Consider the following 20,724-nt stretch of genomic DNA (forward strand, 5'->3'; position numbering starts at 1 on the left):
AGTAAAGCGCATCGGATTTATCGTATGCTCACAGCAGTGTTGCACCCCCGCAGTTCAAACTGTTGATGTACAAATCGACGCATTTTGCTGAACAGCAACTAGGTATTTTTCCGGGACATCTATGTTTGATACAGGATGTGGAACAGGCACCGCAAAAATTAGCGTTGTTGGTTAAATTGACGCATTGTCCGGAGCAGCAGTCTGATTGTAGGTCAGGGCACTTCCTGGGGCGTTAGTTTCAAATTGATGAGATTGCCTATATATCCCAAGGTTAAATTGCCTTACGGTTATAGTATTGCAAGACTGTAGCTTATCGGCATAGGTGGAGCTTAAAGGGTATTCAGCTCCACAGGATGGAGGCTGATGAATTCCCTATTACGAGAAATCCGTGGTCAGTAGTTATCCGGATGGAATGATCGATCAAAAGTGATTAGATGCCGAAATTAATGGCTTAGATTCGGTACTCGCAGTATCTGGTGAAAACGACGAAGCACATTCAGCGACATCTTGAGAAATAATAGGGCCCGATTCTTTTGTAACGGGGTTGGCCCAAGTTCCAAACACTTGGAAGGCAATGAATAAAGGTAGATCACTCCTACAGTTTTAATAATGCTAAATTTCGGTATGCAGTTGTTTTCTTACCAAAGATAAGAAGTGAAGGCGACAGAACTTTCGTTACCTCCCAGGCTGCCATCTTAAGAAAAGAATAATAATATGCGACGACAAATCTTGAGCAATTCTAGGAACCCATTACGCAGTCAGTCAAGTTCAAGTTTTTTGCGTATCAGGATCCCTATCCATTCATATACCGAATTGACATCAGTCATTCATTCCCGCAGTTTGGGCTGAAGATGCAACGGTGCGTTGAACCTAACAAGACTCACCCCTGTTTTGTGCCACCTTTTCTCCATTGTACTACTCAATAAGGGGCTTTCAATGGTCAAATTCATGGCACTGTATGAACTTGATAATTTGTGAACTCAAAGTCCTATCTGAATAACACAAGCTCCTTTTTACTACCCTTGCATTGGAAATTTCGAGGGCTCCCCCATTTCAACTTCATCAAGCGAAAGACAAGCTCTCAAATTTAGGAAGGCTTTTGATGCGCGAGATCATGTATACAGGCTTTGAATTATGCCCAGTATCAGTAGCAATCAATGAAATGAGGTCATGATGTGTTTCAAGTTGAGGCATTCGCCTGGAATGAGAGGTTCGCTGGATCCATTGAATGGGCGAATCATGAAGCCATAACCTTGATAGAATAAAGTCACGGTAGCTTATAGAAGGTTATAAATATAGTTGTGAAGGGGCCAGAAAATTTGAAAGATTTGAACCCGGATGCTCATTTATGAAAGGTACTCCAGCAATCTAGCAATGGCCACTTGCACAACAAGTTGAATCTGAGCTGCTATATTGAATACCGGCAAATGCCGTTATCTCTACGCATTGTAAATAGGGATTCCGGACATATTTATTTTGCTAGAAGGGCAACGTGTACGTTGGTACCATCATGAAGTAATATGGGGATTTAGAAGGCAGGTTACAATTTCAAATGAGAAGAACAGTTTATTGTCTTTATGTTAATCCGTCGACTAAGTATACATGGGAATATTCGTGATGGGTTTATTTGCCAAGCAAAACGAACAAATCCTTGAAAATATGTACAGGTTGCCATTTCGAAATGGGTGTCGCCTGCCAATGAAAATCATGGAGAATGATAGTGAGATGTCGTTGTAAAGAAAATGTGGCAATGTAGTAAAGGGTTGTGGTCCAGTAGTATGTGCAAGCTTGAAACCCGGGGGTGTCGAAAGGCGAGAACCTTGAAAGGTATTAAAAGAAATTGTGCATCATCAAATAAAACATAATGCACGGTCGTAAACATGAAACAGCATGCGACTGATTCGGCCTGAGAAAAATATAATGCCGATCGTATGAAGTCGCGAAAGGGATATTATCGTCGCCACATCCGAGAAGGAGCTTCGTTGAAGTCGTCTTTGCTGGAACGTTCACTTGCACCTTCTGAAGGATATGCGGGCTCGGTTGTAATCTCGATGGTAGTCTCTTGGTACACCTTTCCGATGGGATTCATTTCGACACCGGGTTGGACGATGTTATCTGTTGAACCATCTCGGTCAAGATCCTCGTCATGTAAGCCCATTCTCCGTGTCGTGGGGTCGGCGGTAATGGTGGTTAAGTGAGTGTCGCCGCGGCGTCCTTTGCTGCTGGCGAATTTGTTGTAAGAGCGGTCATGGCTAGGCTCGGAGTCGATGATGAGGTTGCGGCGGGTCACGGTGTAGAGGATCACGTCGACAAGCCCGGAGCTAGTAATAATAGCGCCTGTTTCGATGTCAGTTCCATTTTGTATAGTTATAGTGTTGAAATATTGTTTGGCAAAGACACTTACCGGCACAGCAGAAAAATGTGAGAGATGGAGAGTCTCCGTTCGCCGTAGCCATACGCCCAGCAGCCAATGGTAAGGAGAGAACAATGTAGACGATGGGGTAGATGGTCATGTATCCGACAACACGACGCAGACGCTTAAGACTCTCCAGTTGGCTGTTTCCCAGGATGGAAGATGCGGCAATCTGTCTCCGGAGTTGGAAATACATGATCGCATAGAGAGCGACTGTCCCGAATTCTGCCAGGAAAATCCAGATGTAATGAGTCCAAAGACGAACAGTCTCGTGGTCTTCGTTGATCCAGCACCAAGCACCCGATGGTACATAAACATCGCCTCCGTACATTGCAAGGGGGATAATCACAATGAGAGCGATAAATGCCCAAACGCCACAAACAAAGGTTACAAAGACCTTGTAAGACATCTTCCGTCCCCACACGACAAGCAAGAAGGTGTGGAAGGCAATAGCCAGGACGAAGAGACCTGATCCAGGGTCACCAATCTGAAGCCACAGACCTTGCAAAAAGCAACCGGCAGTTCCGGACTTGATCTGGTCTGTCACTATCCATCTCAAACAAATTAAGAAAGCGAGGGATTGCTGGAAATCTGCAAGAACAAGGTTGTAGATAAGAATGATATACTGGTTGTAACCAATATATCTGGAGTAGCTGGATTTCCAGAAAATCAGACGATATGTAATGAATGAAAGTAGAGTTCCTGTGGCGAGAAAGGAGAGCAAGGCCATGACAGAAATGGCGATAAGGCCTCGCCGTTGGACGGTTGGCAATGGATTAATGTCCAAGGTCACATCGTTTGTCAACCGAGGGTGAAGTGGGCTATTAGAAGCCATGTCCCGCTGCAACATGCTGAGAATGAGTGCAGACATGTTGAACGTGTGTTTCAATAATGAGGGTCGTTTCTTTTCCTAAAGGCCGCCAACGACCATCGTCTGCAGGTGGACTGGAGGGCAGTTCGTGCCAAGCCAACAAGATCTTCCCTGCCTTGTCTTGTCGTTCGCGTGATAACCAAAAGCCAATCTCACCAGCCGAGTGATATAAGTGAGGGTAATATGCGTGGTAAGAAAATTCAAGAAGAGTTTTCTTCTCATTCACGAATGGCTAGGCGGAACTGGATGGAAATAGACGCTCCGCAACGGCAGGGGTATTGACCAGGATTATTAAAGTAATCCGAGATCAGGGCCGAGGTGATGGAACGGAACCCACAAAGAAACCATGGACGGCCTCAGCGAACTCTATTGTCAATAAGTTAAGGAGAACGACAATGGAATTTCTACACACAGACCATTGTGTTGTCAATGACTTGGTCTCCAGGGAATTTGGAACCTTCGATGCGGAGCCCACCAGGGATCATCTCCGTTAGGGTGCCCCGAAGTGGGTTCGTGTCCAGCATTGAGGCAAAGACCCCCAGTGCGCAATGCAACAAGAGCCAAATTAGCCATCATAGTATCCACTATGGGCGGAGGCAACCCCTCTCTGAACAGGGGCGCGGGTGTGGGTTCAAAGAAGTTTCTGCGATAGCAATTCGAAAGAACGGGGTGAAAGTTTGGTCTAGACGGCTATATCCACCCACGATCATCGTCCGAGCGTGCGCTGCACGGCATGAAAACGATGTACTCGTAAAGGGGGAGTGGAAAAACTAGCTGCAGTGCCAACCGCACCAAGGATGTCTAAATTTTAAGCAAAGTCGTTGAGAAGCTGGGGGAATGGCGAAAGCAAAAGCGCCACAGAAAGCCTCTATCTCCGCGTGAGGCTGACACTTTCCCAGACGAGGCTACGGTCTCCAACGTCCGGAAATTCCCCAGCCAATTGGAGATTTTATTGGCCAACAATCTCTGCCATGTCAATGCAGGGGCAACTATTTGGGAAAGCCAACGGAAGACGCGGCCACGTTTCGCCGCGTGCCCCAATATTAACCCCAGCAGTATCATATCATGAGTGCGTGCTCAGCTCGAACCTTCCGCTGCTCTGGGTTAGATCTCCGTGCCTAAACAGGCGGGGCTTGATTTGTGTGGTAACAAATTTTTGAGTGTTAGTATTATGTACATATGGTCCGTGGCCAACGGGAAATGGCCAATGGCCGTACATCACTAGGATCACCCCCCGCAGAAAGTACGAGTATGCATTGTACATACGGCTGGGAATTAGTTAGAATTCACAAGCATAACATCTAAAATTCATGTGACTCTGCCAAGGGCGACCGTTCCAGAAAATATGTAGATCGTTCGCAATAGTATGGACTCTCTACGGAGTAGAGAAAACTTCAGAGTGCAATATTGATCTTGTGGCCATGCGATTGGGCCGGGATAAGCTTTGTTTCCATAATCTGCCGGCTTCCAACTGGCTCACGTTTTACCCCGTCTCCATCGGGGCGGCCTTGCCGTGAGGAGCTGACGGGGCGAGACAAGTTTCAACTGAGACTTGCCCCGCTAGGATCTTAAGGGGATTTTCTCTTGAGGCGTGGCATGCGTCATTTGCAGCGTAGGCAGAACTTTACCCCGTATTCTACAAATCTTCTCAATTGATTCAGTGACTTGACGGTCAGTTATGAGATGTTCCCCTTCTTGATATCATGTTGAAATCATGTTGATCGACAGTGAAGGAGTGGGTTGACCTAATTGTGACCTGTTGCCGACCCGTCAACAGGGGCAACCAGGTGGCAGCCATGTGCCGAGGAACAATGCACATACTTTATGTACAAGGGGGGGCACAAGGTCGGCTTTGGCCCACAAATTGTCGGTCGCGATTTGCGGTGAGCCTTCCGACGTGCTAGCGTGGTCCGTAAATGGAGTCTCGATAGGAAGTGATCATCCAAAATATCCAACGAAGGATGAATACGCACAAGAACCAACCCGCTTCAAGCCGCTAGCAGCGATCTTGGGAATTGCAATGTGCTCCAGAGAAACCCACTTTTCTTCATTCTCAGGGAGTCTTTTTCCCGAGCACGACAGCGCCCGGCTTTCGAACTGTGGCAACAATTGGACTTCAGCTATCCGTATGGGTACGGGATAAGGGGGGAGCTTGCCGGTCAGACCGGATTTAAGGGGCTAATTGGCGAGTGAACGAGTAACTCCCTCGTGGCTTCGACTCCACGTGGAATATTCCCGCTAATTTCCCTTTGAGAGCTTTCATGAGCAGCCACAAGCTTATATTTCCTGCCATTATGGCAGGTTGGTCCATTTACGAGAATGCGGGTCAAAAATGTCTAGATAACCACGGTTCCGTCGGTTCAGAGAACCGTGTTCACAAACCATAAACCTGATGTGGTCTGCTTGACCTGCCTGTTTCTTGTTAGTTGCCCCGCCCATCGTCGATCTGCATTCTGAACAAGGGACGGCCGCGGAATCTGGGCCTGAAATGGGTATCATGGCTTCTCTGAACCATTGGATATCAGGCTGATAAAGTTCAGTCATCGAAGTGCAGAAAAGACACGCCCCGCAGTCTCTTCACTTCAGCCTGAATCACCCCGGAGATTAAAAAAAGGACTCATTTTTCGATAGTAGCTACAACCACCATGATGGCTGGGACTATTTACTCAATCTAGACCTTTCAGGTTCTAGTAGTACTGATTTGGCCCGTGTGCCCTGAATTTGTGGAAATACATATCTTGCCTACCGAGGTAGCTGCGAACTTAGACTCATGCAATCTTTGACAGAACAGCCTAAGGTACTCACATCGCCACTGAAGGATTTCATTCTCATCCGACATCCATAGCATACTAGATAAGTACTACATATTCATCAGTTCGCGCTAACTATTTTCAAGGCATCGTACTGTACGTCAAAGAACCCCAAAAATGAGAACAACTAAACTACCGTTAAAGACCCATCAAGGTTCATCACAAATGTCGATCTCTATTTCTTAGCTAACCGTTTTCCCAATTGAGCACTTTAATTAACGGCACTTCCCATCGCATGTGGTTGTATGTAACCGTAGATCACAATGTGGACTATTAACCTCAAGATACAAGCAGTATATTGGCTTGGCTCGTGTCGAGGAGATCACTAGGCCATTGGGACAAGCGTCCCGGCTTGCTGGATTTTGGTGGCGATGGTGCCAATTTAGGTTTACCTACTTGCGACCGTGCCAAAGAATCAATCAGGCCAGGGCTAGATCCACCGCCGGGGAGAAGACTCCCATCATGGCGTCGACTTGACAAGGAGCTACTGAAGTCAAACGCGGAGGTTTCAATGATCACCATGCTCAAGCTCATGCGTACATACTATGGAGTACTCCGTACTCTCCCGTAAGATCAGATCACCCATAGTTCGCTCCGTGATCTGACCACCCCAGCTGGTATTCACTAGAGCCATCCCATCTACAATATATCCACTTCAAATTCGATATCTTCGGACTCCGGTATCTCCGATGAACACTGGCAGCAGATCTCAATGCCATCCAGCACTAGATCGACTCTGCAATTACTTCTCCAATGGATAGGGGTATAGATGGGATCATCCAGGCCATTGATCGTTTGAAAGAAGATTCCGCACTTGAATCCATTTTTCAGCTCGAGAAACTCCATTTTTCGGATCGCTAAAGACGACATCCTCGTCGATCGGAGTCCAGGCAGGATACCCCGGGTTCCCTTGATATCGACCATCCACGGGGCTGAACTCGAGTAAGCAACAGGTCGGTTCTTCCTCTTGGTCAGGCGGCGGCTGTACACGCTTCTCATTTCTTGCCGAATCGGGTTATCAGTATGCCCACAAGGTAGTTATCTTCCCGATCTCTTAGTGTCTATGCTGATACTAGAACGATCACCCGCTCATCTCCTACTTCCTTGATTTTCATCAGCAGTTCTGCTACCTTTGCTGGTCCAAATTTTCGGTCGGGATGCCAAGGGAATTGGAAATCGTCGAACCAGATCTTACGATCATGCTTGAAGACTGATTGGAGTTGCGCCAAGATCGGGGCAGTCAAGATCTTTCCCGGTTTGTGAAGCCGCTTCAGGAGAGACTTCTCGGAGACATTCCGACGTTTCTTGAAGAGGCAAAGAACGTGGAATAAGCCGTGGAGGAGGTAAGACTGAAGATAAATCACCCAACTACGTAAAAAGCTGGGATGGTATTTGAATTCAAGATATTTCAAGGAACATACCACAAAGTGGAACACGATGTCGAACATTGGTCAATTAATCCCAGCATCAAAATTCTGAACAAAGGCCCGAAGGAAGCAATTCACCACATCTTTGAGATCATCAGGTTGCAAGAAATGATGACTGCCACGCAAAATGCCAAAAAATAGGATAAAGAGAAAGATGCCAAATCAGGCGCAGTCTCTGCGGGTCAGTTGTATATTTACACAGCTTGGTCGTTCTATCCCCTCCGTGGTATCGAGAAGCTACGATAATGGGCGAAAAAGCAGCACGAGGCTGACAGGCCAGCCAACTTGAAGGAGAATGCCCAAGCTAAGCAGCATAGAGAAGTTCCACAATATCATAGACTCGGAAGATCTCATCACCCCAGTCATCGTAGTTTAGACGATGGATACTGTTGCAATCCCACGCATCCCTCCTCCACTCTTTGCCATCAAATGGCAGCTTCAACCCGAGAAACTCTCATTGGCCATATTTTCGTTGTCGCACTCTTTTCATTGTAATACTTCCTCGGGTGTCATGAGACCTCGTACAACCCACCCATCCACCACTGGTGTGGAAGCTCTCCCGGGAAGCATATTCGGTCGTTCAAAACTCGAGGAACAAGGTTGGATTGGAAAGGAGTCCCCAGGTGTATCCTAGGTAGAACATAGAGGTGCTGGCGTATTCTCGCCCGGGCGCACTGGGATCAGAAAGAAATGCCCCAGCCCTGGAGGTGAGGCAAGAATTCAATCGTCAACCTTGAAAATCTTGTGGCTCGGTCGCAGCCTTCAGGGAAGGTTGAAAGCCCCAGAGGTTCAAGTTTAAGTTGGAAACACGCCTCCGAGTCCTGGGCTGTTTATGCTGAGACACCGCGGCCACTGACAAGTCGTATCATATCATGGATTGAACGCAATCAATTGGGACTTCAGTCACCTGCCAGTGGGCACCAACTTCAAGTTTCAAATTGAAACTTGGAAGATAAGTCAAATTCCAAGGTTGCAACTAGTCCACGCGTATAGTATTATAACAGACAGCCCTTGCTATCCATGGATGGCATGCTACTCCAAGGGTAGTAGTACCTGTAATAGTAATAGAAAATTACCATCCATGGATGCCCAGTTGCCTATTGTAAACGAGTTGAACTTGGACTTGAACTCGAAGACGACCTCGGCTGTCCACCTGCCATCTGCACTAAGAAATGTGGGGGACATAGCGTGAATTTCAAGATTCGTAGAATAGCCCTATTCTTTTCACCTGGAAATTTGAAGACTCCAGGGCTTCCAAGGATGAACATATATGTTTCCACTCAAAAAGAGCTCATGCATTCATCAATCATAAAAAAAAAGGCTCAAAGGGCCCAAAAGCTCACTAAACCAACGATAGCAGCGCTAGCCCTCAAAAACGATGTCGGGCGCGAGATATAGAGATAGGGGAGTGGGTATCATCATCGTCAACATCAACATCAACATCAAACCAAGGTCAAGATCAAGATCAATCCGGTCGCTCGCTCGCTACATCCATGTAATATATCCATCTCACATACTATCCCATCCTATTCTTGCAACCATTTCCCAGCTAATGCTACCGACCACCCGAGCTATGCGGCAAATAACAAAGAAAGATAAATTCCCCAAAACAAATCTCGCATCTCGCAGCGAGTGTTTTATCTCCGTCTCAAATTCCGCGAATCGCGACGACCAGCAATAGGCGAGCGATCATCCTCTTCATCTTCCTCCTCAACAGGAGCAGGAGTCCGTCGCTCAGTCCGTCTCTTCGGTCTCCGACGACGATTGGAACTAATATTACTGGCCGAATCATCCGGTGCAAGAGAGCGATCATCATCAAATATACCATCATCAGTCCCACTTTCCCAAGCATTGACAGAGAAAGGCGTGCCCATGCGCGCTTCGACGGTTGAGCCGCGTCGGCTTTGGTTAGCGACTGCGAGGCCGGCGCCACGTTCGCGGAGGGCGCGTCGGATGACTTCGGCTTTTAGGTGTAGGGCTTCGAAGGCGTCTTCGAGAGCTTCCATTCCGAGGAAGATGTCGCGTTCGACTTCTGCTAGTGCGGCGATTTCCATTTCTTCGTCTAGTGCGATTGGTCCGCCGAAGGAGGCTGGGGATGAAGGGTTGCCGTTTGGTTGGCTGGCTGGTCGGCTGTTGTCCAGGTAGTTGGGTGTTGCTCCGCGTGATATTCCGCCTGTGCTGAAGGGTGTGTTGGAGCGGTTGCTGTTCCACCGTGAGCCGGATGTAGGGACGGAGTCCTCTGCGCCACTGCGGAGGAAGCCGTCGAATCGACCGGATATTAGGATCTCCCATTCATCGTCGCTGATTGCGGCTAGTGTGGCGAGGACGTGATGCAGGGCGGGATTGTTGAGCATGAACATGGCTGCCTCCGGGTCGCGAGGGAGAGAAGGGAGTCGGTATAATCTTTGAATTGCCAGTGAAGATGAGACTAGGGCGGAAGGTTTTGGTCGGGGCTTTTCATCGCCCGATCGTGGGACGGGCGTTGAGGAGTTGATGCCAAGTAAAGCGCAGAACAAAGAGCGCTGGTGAGATTCAAGGTGGGTGAGCATGGCGAAGGTCAAGGTCTCGTCATCCACTTCGACGGGCGCACTGCTGGTGTCTTCATTTTGCTCCGAGAGCCATTTATCTACCGCCACCTTTGTCTTGCGAGATTGTCGAATAAAGTGATCACGGTACTCCTCGGGGACATCGACATCAAGCTTCTGCATTGGGATGTGTTCTTCCCCAGGTATATCGGAGTCTATATTTGAATGCGCCATGATGAATGGCGGCCACATAGGAAGCTCACGACGGCCCGAAACAAGTTCCAGGACTTCTCCCCAGCTAACGCCCTCTTGTGGTTCCTCCTCTTGATCGCGACCGCACATCAAACAACTGCATGGTTCAGACGAAATATCGCGCGCAAAGACAGCTTCCAGCCTATCGAGTAGTCGGCGAGCTACAGATCGGTATCCCGTCGCGACAGCCAGGGAGCCGCTCTTGCTCATCACTTTTTGGTAGTCATCGAGAAGACGATTATACGGATCGAACACCTTTGCAGCGGCCAGCTGAGGTTGAGTAGCTTGCTGGGCGAAAGGGTCCGTCAAACCAGGGTTGCCTAGTAGAGTCCTGGGGACCTTGCTTTCCAGACCGCCATCTTTCAGCAAGTAATCAACTCTGGGGATTGTCACGGGCATTTCGGGGGGTGGCGGGGGAGGGGGAGGGCCACCAAAACCAGGGCTTGACACGACTGGTCTTCCGTAGCCGTTTGATTCATCGCTAGGTGTGTGTCGATGAGAGTTGGAAGATCGAACCTGGTTGCGCGAGGGAGGCTTCATCGGAGGGGTCATCGGCTTGCGTGGTACGGTATATTGTTGGTTGGGGGCAATGGAGGTAGCATCGGATCCGTTTGTTGATTCCGCGGCGACATCCCGGATGGTGATGTTTGACCGCGAGGGAGACAATGTTGAGCGACTGGAGCGTTTGGAGGGCTTTTTCTCATCGGTCTTGGATTTGGAGGATGATTTATGGACTGTTCGGGTCGACGAGGATTCCTTTTCGGGTTTGGACGATGACGACTTTGATTTGGGGGTATCTGCGCGAGTAGTCTTGCTTGATTTTGTTCCATCATCTCTCTTCGACCGAAGACTAGACGACGATCTGTTGACCTCGGCTCTGATTTTGATGTTGGCTGCTTTCTTTTTGGCCTTTTCCTTCTCTTTATCCTTGTCCGAACCCTTGTCGTCTTCGCCTACCGCTGGGCTACCTCTCCGAGAGGTCGGTTGATCACTGAGACCTGTCAAGGGCGGACTGGGAGGGGCTTTCGGGTTCTCAGCACGGGCGTGACCCGCTCCATTGGCCTTGCCATTCTCTTGATCGTGCTCGGTCACATCGGTGGGGTCCGGGGTAGGAATATTGGCGGTACGGACATCCTCCTTGCTATGAGCTTTGGAGAAGTTTGGGTAGGGCAGGCTTGACCTCGATTCTAGGAACGAGGCGGTGCCCGAAATGGCAGTATCGACGCCAGGCATCGAGGCCCTGCGGGGTGGTGGTGGTGCGGTGTGGGAGATCGAAGAAGTGGAGGAGGTAGCCGGTGGTTCAGGCTGAGGATCCTTGGTTGACGACGATACCCGGGAGGAGCGTCCTTGGGACGAACGCTTCAGGCCTTGTTTGGTAGTGACGACGGAGGAGGAGGGTTTGGAGGATTTGGACTTCTTCGGTTGATTAGGTCTCACCGGAAAAAACATGGCTGGGGTCGAATCGAATTTCTCTTCGTAGCCGCAGACAAGGTGGATCCCTTCAAAAGACCCCGTCTCCGCTAGTTCATCGGGCGCAGTCCGTCCTTCCTGCTGCTACTCGTATATGCTTTGTTGCTGCCAGCCTTGTGGTATACTTCGCGATGGGAGGCAGCACGATGCTATTTTTGTGACGGATAACGTGCTGCCTGGCGCTTAAGTTGGGCAGAGGTGAGATATCACTGGCTGCCAACTGGCCGGGGGGGGGCTCAGCGGTTGCTGTCGATCACAGGTCGGGAAAAGCCCCGGCATTCCGCGGGGGGGGGCCAGGGAGGGGAAACAGAAGGGAATGAGCTGGGACTGAGCTGGGAATGATAGTCTTCGAGGATGTGAATCAGCTCATGCGCAGGAGGTAGATTGGGTGATGTCGGGTGTCCGGGTCTAACACGTCAACAAGGTAAGATGCGGTGAATCGCGGGAAGTTGAAGTGCCCAGGCTGGCCCCGCCCGAATCGGGACTAAGCAAGGTATATACTAGTACTAACTATACGGTACAACACTCGACGCCAGTTTAATTAATCTTAGTCATTTCCTATATCACGTCCTATGATTGTGATCAAACCAATATTATCGTTTGCTTCCTGACCTTAGCCCTCCCCGAGTGCTCTTGGTCCTTGGGTGCCCATGGCTACTCAATACCTAGGTACTATACAATATACTTTAGGGGATTTAGGGTACGTGATGATTTTAAATTCACAAACCTATGACATTTTTAGACGTAAAATCATGTACTAAACCACACTAATGGCGCCTACCCCTTTCACAAGCTCAACCATGCTATCCAAAATGCTCTTCTCCGCAGTAGTAAAGTTAGACAGGCGATCTGCAGACAGACAAAACACGTTGCTAGGTCTTAGTATCCAAGCACCATCGCCTCCAACGTCACTAGGCTCGCTGAGAAACGATTCAAAGTTGACAGGCTGCAAGTGAGGGTCGCCGGAGAACTTGTTAGGCAGTACCCAGCCGTTAAACCAAAGTGGTCGACCTGCCGTATCTAAATGTAGCATTTGCGGCCCACAGATGGTCAATTTCGCTTTCGTTGGTTGGGAGTCAATATCTCGTAGTTCATGTAGTTCATGACTATGGGCTTCTCGCTCGTCAACTTCATCGGATGGCTGTTTCACTTCAGCTGTGCCCATTACTGCAACGTTGCCATCATGGAACGCATAACCAGTGTCACCAACAAGCTCCCAGCCTAGCCAAAACGTCTCCTTGTCACCTTTTCACAATCAGTATCTCGGAAAAGGAAATAGTAGGAACAATCAGGGCCGTACCAAAGACCATATCATATACACCGACTCTTCCTTCGTCTTTGTTTCCATCCCGATCCGGGCCATTCATGCGACATATAACGAGAAGAGCTGAGAAGTGCTTCCATTTGTCGACCACCACAACCCCAGACTCTTGCATATGGCTGCTCTCGCCGGTCCAAAACCGATTTTTCCGGACCAGGCTGGATACTGGCGTTGGCAAAATCCGTTTTAGCCAGGATTTCTTGGATGCGGGCTGAAAGATTCGATCTTTGAAAAATAATGCCCCAGTGCTCTGGTAACCTGGATCCTGGAACAATACCGCTGGATCGCGGAGAAAAAAGGGAATCCGCGTCGATAAAAATGGCCTCGCGGAAACTAGACAGCAGAATTGCAAACGGCTTCGCAGCCCATCCGGCTAGTTTCCATCCTTCATCATTAATCATCGAGCTCAAATCACGAGTAATCACTCCACTGATCGCTTCTAACTTTCGTCTATATTCCTCGCCTAGGTCACTGTCTCCCAGGTACATTACCTCAATGGGTAGCTCGCAACCCATCTTCCGGAGAGATTGAATTGACGTGAGTAAGTAGAGTGCTTGATGATTTCCAGCTGTGAAAACAAGGCCCTGGTCTCCGCTCCAGAATTGGGAATGAAGTCTGGTAAGATCTGAAAAATAAGGCACAGTCCAAGGAAAAAGACGCATCGACAACCGCGTGAGAAAATGACGATACTTTTCGTAGACATGAACCATGTTATTATGGTCCAATTTTAGCCGTGCGGATAGTTCGGTGTTGTTTTTGAAATATTGTAAAGTATTCTCATAGACAAAGATTTGGTCTTGCATAGGAAGAAGATGAAGAGCTTCCCAGGCTTCAAAGCTGGCTTTGAAAATTCGAGCTCGAGACCCAACTTCACGGAGCTTTTCTTCACCTGTTCCCTCGATTGGCCCAATCAAGTCTTTTATATCAGACTCATCCGGCAGTATAGACAAGATATTCTCTAGGGCTTGAGCAATGGACACGCCGGCGGCTCCATTATCATTACTGTCAATTTGGGGTTGAAGATTCCGATGAGAAAACTTTCGATTTGCACTTTGTGCGTACTCCTGCTCTCCATACGAGAGCCCGTGAAATGGCTGTCTGGGGGGAGAAATTCATATGATGATTGCAGGCTCTTGAGTTATAGTCCGCAAAGGAGGGAATGGCACTTTTGTAATAATAACCAAAAATAAACATTATCACGAGGACTTTCAAGTAAATCCTGCCCCTCCAAGGGTGGCTAGGCCGGTGAGACAGAGTAAACATTTTGCTCAAGTCAGTATTTGAGAAGAGACAAACGAGCTTGCGTGGCCGCACGGACATATTCAATAACACGAACGCTGCGACCGAACCCCTTTCATATAGACTAAGACTAGAATTAACTGATCCTTGTTTGCCGTTCCTGATATCAAACACACCAAGTGGCAATTCTCTAGGTCTAGGCGCATAAACAATATGCTTCAAAGGTGGTTCTCTCTGACTTCAGATCTCTAGCCTAAGCTCTATCCGAAGCTCTATCCGGAACCACGCGGACTTGTCCCGCTGCGTGAGGGTTCTACTCGTGATGTGGTAGTTATTTCCCAGCAACCGTATCGATGAACAGCTGGGGTTCTAAGCGACATATAGATTCAAGTTCATTCCGCTAGGCGTAAGGAACGAATCAAATGCGGCCGGAGAGTGGGGTTGATATCAGGAGGGCTCATTCGATTCTACTGAGTACCCGTGACAGTTCCAGATTAGTTCTGAACTACGGCACTCAGTGCCGACCTGGAAAATCTAGGTCGAGCCATCTGGAAGCGGAAATTATTTCCGCTGGCAAACTGTTTTGATGATCTCATGGGCTCAGCTCAAAAATTCAACATTACGAGCCTAGACAGAACGCCACTGTCGGAAGTACGTATTGCAACCCATTTGCTCCTAAAAAAGACAGTATTGCATATACTAGCAGTTCTCACAAATAGCGCCAATATCGACGGTTTTCAATAAGATGCTGACAGAGACCCACCAGCTTGTAACACTTTCGAGTCTGGTTTCCACTGGAACACGCGACAGGGGGTTGTCTCTCAATAAGCGGGGTTGCAAGCCCACCAGCTTTAGCGGTGATAAGAAAGCTGTCACGTATGGTTCGGACAGTTGAAAGGTGGTATAAACTGACTGTTTGAGTAACCGATGTTATGTACGATTTGTACAAGCAGCTACAGCTCCAGCCTTCATCAATACTTCTCATGATCTTTAAAATGGCCTGCTCTAGATTTTACATGCGGCGGATGAGGCCAGATAAAAAAAGGCTTGAGTTGACTTCCAAGGTTGTATAGGGGCCATGCGGCGGATGTTAGGCGAACTGCGGTCCAATGACCTCATTACATCCTGCCGCTTTGGGATAGGTTTGGGGCCTCCGCAAAATCAGACCAATAAATAAGGCGGTTTATTTTCATCACAATGGCTATTTCATAATGAATACCACATTTTATTGGTATTGCGTTACTAGTAATGTTTGTTTGATTATTATTTCCAAGGTTGTCACAAGATCTAGATAGCTGTTGGTTCCGAGTCACCGAGCTGGGAACCAAGCGCTATGAATATATTATTCCTCGCTCATGGTATTTGGTTCACGTTGGTAAGACCTAGACAGATCCAGAAAATGTTTATAGTATATAAGCCCTGGAGACCCTATATCTATTGTTCATCGAATATTTTCATTATAATAGCGAATAGTTGAGGACTAATCTCAAAAAATCAAACAAGATGCTGCTCTTCTATCTCATTTTATCAATTGGGGCAAAAATCCTTGCATTCCCACTCACAGAAAAAGAAACCTCTGCCACATGCCCCAATGGAAATCAGACTCCAACATGCTGTCAGCTTGTGGTCCCTTTGACTCTCCTAGGGAAAGCTATCGAAGTTGGAATTGGATGTGAGAACTTGAAATGTGTGGAGCTCCAATACCCCACAATGCAGTTTTTATTCTTTGAGTCGGGCTGATTGAATTAATAGCGGGGAGTTCGTGCAATGGGAAATTGTTATGCTGCGATACCGAGAACGTGCGTTATCAGTATAATGTGATTGAAGTAAGGCTGACTTGATCAGAGTGGCTTCGGGAGTCTTAATATCTGCCAAAGCCTGCGTCAACTACCTTGACCGCGACCACCACCACCACCAAAACTACAACTCAACCAACCACCACTACCACTACAACTCGGCCTACCACTACCACTGCTACTACTACTCAGCCTACCACCACCACTACCACCACCAGCACTACTACCACCACAACTACCACCACAACTTCCACCACAACTCCCACCACAACTTCCACCACTACTTCCACTACGACGACAACTACGGCACAGCCAACCACCACTACCACCACCACCACCACCACTACTACTGTCCCTCCTCCTACTACTACCACTACTACAACTCCGTTGACGACATGTATTCCTTTGGGACCTGAAGTGCCTCCTTATTGTTATACGGTTACTTCAACAACAACAACTACTACTACCACTACCACTTCTGTGGTTCCACCTTCTTGTGGAACAGATTGTTATGCGGGAGAAGCTTTTGCTTGTCTTGATTGTCCCCAATGTCAGACATGTTGCGAAACTGATTGCCAAGGAGACGAAATCCAAGAATGCCAAGCTGCATGTGTGAGTGTTGGCCTTCCCTAACACTAAGAGGTCTAATTTCATGGAGATAAAAGCTGACAAGCGTGAAACTAATAGCCTCAATTGTGTTGTGAAAACTTTTGTCCTGGACAATGTTGTGTTTGCAGCTAATATTAAACGCCCCAGATGTTGTCCCCTTCAGCAGGGATTTGAAATGTCGGGTGAGATTCTATTAACCGGTCAAATGGACTATCAATCAACTTCTAATCTTACTGGGAATTGCTATCTATGGCTGTGTCTATAGCTGTGACTTGTTACCGTCAGTCATAACCTTGTGATTTTCGTGGTGAGCCATTTCTTCAAAGCTTATATAGCTGAAACTCGAATTTAAAGGGCAAATACATTCGGGTATGGGTATCATTAACAACAAATACTATCGTACAGCTCAGGTCATCTGCCCCTTCCAGGGCTCTCCTGGTCCTCGGCATGTAATCCGTTGGCCGCCTTCTTGACCGGGGACGTTTCCAACACCCAGTTCCCATCTTCCTCATGAGCCACGCCACCAGTCACAGCTGCTCGACGTGTCTTGTCACTAGCTGGTTCCAGGTCCCCTGTATGGTGATCCCAAACCCAGCCTTCCTTGAGCCAAAGCCACGTCAGGTATGCCCGGAGCTCCTTATCCTGCGGCAGCACAGACTTCCACTCGGGCACAAACCCGACAGTCGTTGCCCCGGTCCCTTGCCAATTCGTAGCCACCTTCCGCAACTCATCCCGGCAGAAGATGCGCCAACTGTCCAGGGAATAGGCCCCAACCCCTGGCAAATGTGCAACTTCCCACGCAACTCGCATATCTTCATCATCAATACATTCGTCACGTCCAACATCTCGTCCATCGAGTTTTCGGGGATAGTGTAGCTCGCGATATCTTTTCCCTTTGGTAGGTGGTTGGGTTTGCCACGTTCGGGCGAGATCAATGCATTTTCGGGCACGTTGATTCTGGAAACCAAGGCAGCGGATCATAGATACAAGTTCTGATGGTGATGCATTAGCCATGGCGTCAATGGTAGGGTATTTGTCAAAGACTTGAAACAGGACAGGCAATGCCACTCCCCTCGGGTGCGGTTGAGAAAAATAGTTGCAATGAGGAGCTTGAAGGGCTCATGGGCGAGTTGTTCTTGTACAAGGCCAAAATATGGGACATCAATTGGTGGAAAGGGTAGACAGGACTCTGCCTCTGTTGAAAGAGTCGGGAAGTAGGGTGAGACTTTGGGTATCTTGGGGCGAGTGGACTTTGATTTTGGAGTTTCGGGGAGAAGTAGTAGAGAACTCGCTTCGGGTTGTAGCAGTAGGCAATTGGGTTTCGTCGGAGTCGTGGGGTTTGACATGGGGTGAGGGGGTGAAAAATTCGTGTTTTCGCAGGTCGCCACGTCGGCGAGTGGTTGTAAATTAAATCCATCGGATTCATAATCGCTTTCTAAATCGCTCAATGAAGAATCTGAAGACAAAAGGTCAAGTGGCAGATTCAACTCCGCCAGAATTTTTCGAGTCGCTTCGGGAATCGTCTGTTCATGCATTTCGGAGATTGTGGCCTGCTGGGGATGACGTTTTGCTTTCGGTTGGAAATATTTGGACTTCACCTCATCGCTCGGGGTCATCGGCGGCGAATCATTGGAGATCAAAAATCCATGTCCCATTTTGCAGGATCGGGCGATAGTGCTGCAAACGGGGACTTGCGAGCACTGCTCGGGGGTGACATTTGCGATTGACCGTAAGCTGGGCGAATCTGTGGCTGGGGGGTATGGGGACGCGGTGGAGACATCTCCACAGGCTTTACCACATTCGTGTTGTGGTGCTTATTGTGTCGCTGGGGGGTATGAGGACGTGATGGAGACATCTCCGAAGACTTTGCCACATCCGTGAGCTGGTGCTTGTGCTTTTCTTTGTGCATATCGACACTTGTATTGCCCTGCTCTTGCTCGGACTTTCTTCGCTTCCGATCCTTTTCTCTCTGCTTTTTGCTTTTTTTCCGCTTCGAATCGGTAGACGGCGCAGATGAGACCAAGCTCCGGCGACGGATCACCTTCTTTGAGGATCGATGGGTCAGCGTACTGTGGGTGGTTTTAGGGACATCAATTGCCCGTTGAATTTGCGATTCCCGTTTTTTCTGCTTTTTCTGTTTCTTCTTTTCCTTTTTGGACATCGCGACCGTCTCGTCATTGGTAATTTGGGAGTTGAGTGGCGGATGCGACATTTCTCGAGTAATTTCAGCTTCAGTACTTAATGCACGACCCTCGTCTTGGGGCGCTAGTGGAGACTGCTCAGCATGGGTGCTTTTGCGAGACTTGCTCTTCCAAGCTCCCGAAGCGTCCTCAGCAGAACGGGGATTGCCCACAGCAGCAGAATCATCAACAGCATGGGTATCGTCAACAACATGAGCATCATAAACAGAGGAAGCATCGGCAACAGAGGCCATGTCATCAAATGTAAGAGTGTCGGCAACAGAAGGCATATCATCAGCTTTAGGAGAATCAGCAACAGAAGGCCTATCCTCAACGGTAGAGGCATCAGCGACAGAAGTATGATGGGCAAGAGGAGCAGCATCGTCAACAGGAGAAACATGGACAAAAGTAGGAGCATCTTCAAAAGTAGGGGACACGCTGACAGTAGGGGTATCATTGACGGGAGGAAGATCGACCCAAGTAGGAGCATCGTCATCGTGGATAAGAGGAGCATCGTGGATAAGAGGAGCATCGTGGATAAGAGGAGCATCGTGGATAAGAGGAGCATCGTCGACAAGAGGAGCATCGCCGACGGAAGGCGGATCATTGGCAGTAGCGGCATTATTGAAAGTAAAATTTGACTTCCATTTTCGGGCCACTTTGAGAGAAATTTCAGGACGGTTCAAGACAACTGGGCTTTCAGCTGCGCTGTCTGGAGCAGCTCTTGTAGCCGGAGAAACGACGTGTGTTTTGGCCTTCTTGGCCCTGGGGTGTTCAGAGCTTTGTCGAGATCGTTTGCGAGTGTGTGTTTCAATTTTCGCCTTGGACACACTACTTGTGATCTGTTCATCGCAAACGGTAGAATCTGGCTCTGACGGACCCGCGTCATAGCCATCCGGCGTCTCGAGGTAATTTCTTTGCACATAGCGAACCAAGCGATTGGTCAGTAGCTTGGACAGTCCGACCGAGGTAGCCTTGGTGCGGACATCGTTCAAGTACCTTCGCCAGACGGATTGCTTCATGGGATGCGCGGATGTCAAAAGAGGATGCAGCCCGATGTATCGAACCAAGTCGTCTCGCTTTGATGACTCCAATGAAGAAAATATGGCGTCTTCCTCCTCCATATCACTATCTTGTTGACCTTTCGCCTGCGCATTCTCGTCTAGGGGTCGCCGTTTCTTTTTCGTCTTCGGTAGTTTGAGGTGACTCACTCGATGTCTGTTCTCTTTGCCATCACTCGACTCGTTGTGAGGGGAGCCTGCCACTGCAGCTGCAGCTGCAGGAGAGACAGGATCCTCATGGTCGCTCTCATCAGACATGTGAATTCTTGTGATATTCCGGTTCGCGGCCGCTCGTTTACGAGGTCTGGTTTTCTTCGGGTTCACTGGGCGAGGTCGTGTACGAGAAGGGGACGGCTGGGCGAGACTTGTGCTTCGTGACGAGAGGACGATCGGCGAGAGATCATGGCTCTCTGAGCCCGTATAGACAGGCCAGTCTTTTTCCCTGAATTCTTCCATGCTTCGCTCCTCGGAAAGGATCTTGTCCCACAATTGAATCACCGGCTGGGGGAATGGGCTGTAGGTATTGATGTCAAAGCTGGGCTTCGGCGGGACGATGGAGACATTGTCATGGACCGATGCCACCATTCTGTGATTCGAGCTTCATGCAGCCTTATGGGGCTTAGAAACAAGCATGCAGTGGGAGGGAAATGAGGGTGTATGTATCAAGGTCGGTTCAAGGTTGACTACTCGGAGCACAGCTGTTAGTCATATAGGCATGCGAAGAAGGGCCACCGGCTGTCTGGTACTCGG

At 48.6% G+C, this 20,724-nt stretch overlaps 6 protein-coding genes across 6 annotated transcripts; all 6 read right to left on the reverse strand.

The window, feature by feature from the left end:
- Positions 1 to 1,951: 1,951 nt before the first annotated feature.
- gprC lies at positions 1,952 to 3,284 on the reverse strand (the record flags this gene model as incomplete). Its single annotated transcript, XM_056632060.1, has 2 exons — positions 1,952 to 2,337; positions 2,405 to 3,284. 2 exons carry the CDS (start codon positions 3,282 to 3,284, stop codon positions 1,952 to 1,954), a joined length of 1,266 nt encoding a protein of 421 aa, XP_056487611.1.
- A 3,871-nt stretch (positions 3,285 to 7,155) lies between these two features.
- On the reverse strand, positions 7,156 to 7,542 carry N7509_007424 (uncharacterized protein; the record flags this gene model as incomplete). The annotated part of the gene is made up of 2 exons (XM_056632061.1): positions 7,156 to 7,443; positions 7,516 to 7,542. 2 exons carry the CDS (start codon positions 7,540 to 7,542, stop codon positions 7,156 to 7,158), a joined length of 315 nt encoding a protein of 104 aa, XP_056487612.1.
- A 1,616-nt stretch (positions 7,543 to 9,158) lies between these two features.
- Positions 9,159 to 11,747, reverse strand: N7509_007425 (uncharacterized protein; the record flags this gene model as incomplete). Its single annotated transcript, XM_056632062.1, has 1 exon — positions 9,159 to 11,747. The coding sequence occupies one exon, from the start codon at positions 11,745 to 11,747 to the stop codon at positions 9,159 to 9,161; it is 2,589 nt and encodes an 862-aa protein (XP_056487613.1).
- Positions 11,748 to 12,525: 778 nt separating this feature from the next.
- Positions 12,526 to 14,186, reverse strand: N7509_007426 (uncharacterized protein; the record flags this gene model as incomplete). Its single annotated transcript, XM_056632063.1, has 2 exons — positions 12,526 to 13,013; positions 13,088 to 14,186. Coding segments are annotated over 2 exons (1,587 nt in total), but the record flags the coding sequence as incomplete, so codon positions are not given.
- Positions 14,187 to 17,144: 2,958 nt separating this feature from the next.
- N7509_007427 (putative pre-mRNA splicing factor) lies at positions 17,145 to 17,747 on the reverse strand (the record flags this gene model as incomplete). The annotated part of the gene is made up of 1 exon (XM_056632064.1): positions 17,145 to 17,747. One exon carries the CDS (start codon positions 17,745 to 17,747, stop codon positions 17,145 to 17,147), a length of 603 nt encoding a protein of 200 aa, XP_056487615.1.
- Positions 17,748 to 18,369: 622 nt separating this feature from the next.
- Positions 18,370 to 20,559, reverse strand: N7509_007428 (uncharacterized protein; the record flags this gene model as incomplete). Its single annotated transcript, XM_056632065.1, has 1 exon — positions 18,370 to 20,559. The coding sequence occupies one exon, from the start codon at positions 20,557 to 20,559 to the stop codon at positions 18,370 to 18,372; it is 2,190 nt and encodes a 729-aa protein (XP_056487616.1).
- Positions 20,560 to 20,724: the final 165 nt, after the last annotated feature.

This window comes from Penicillium cosmopolitanum (genome assembly GCF_028827165.1).
Source record: "Penicillium cosmopolitanum strain IBT 29677 chromosome Unknown utg000008l:1.0-4398992.0:1.0-4402845.0, whole genome shotgun sequence".
NCBI classification, from domain to species: Eukaryota; Fungi; Ascomycota; class Eurotiomycetes; order Eurotiales; family Aspergillaceae; genus Penicillium; species Penicillium cosmopolitanum.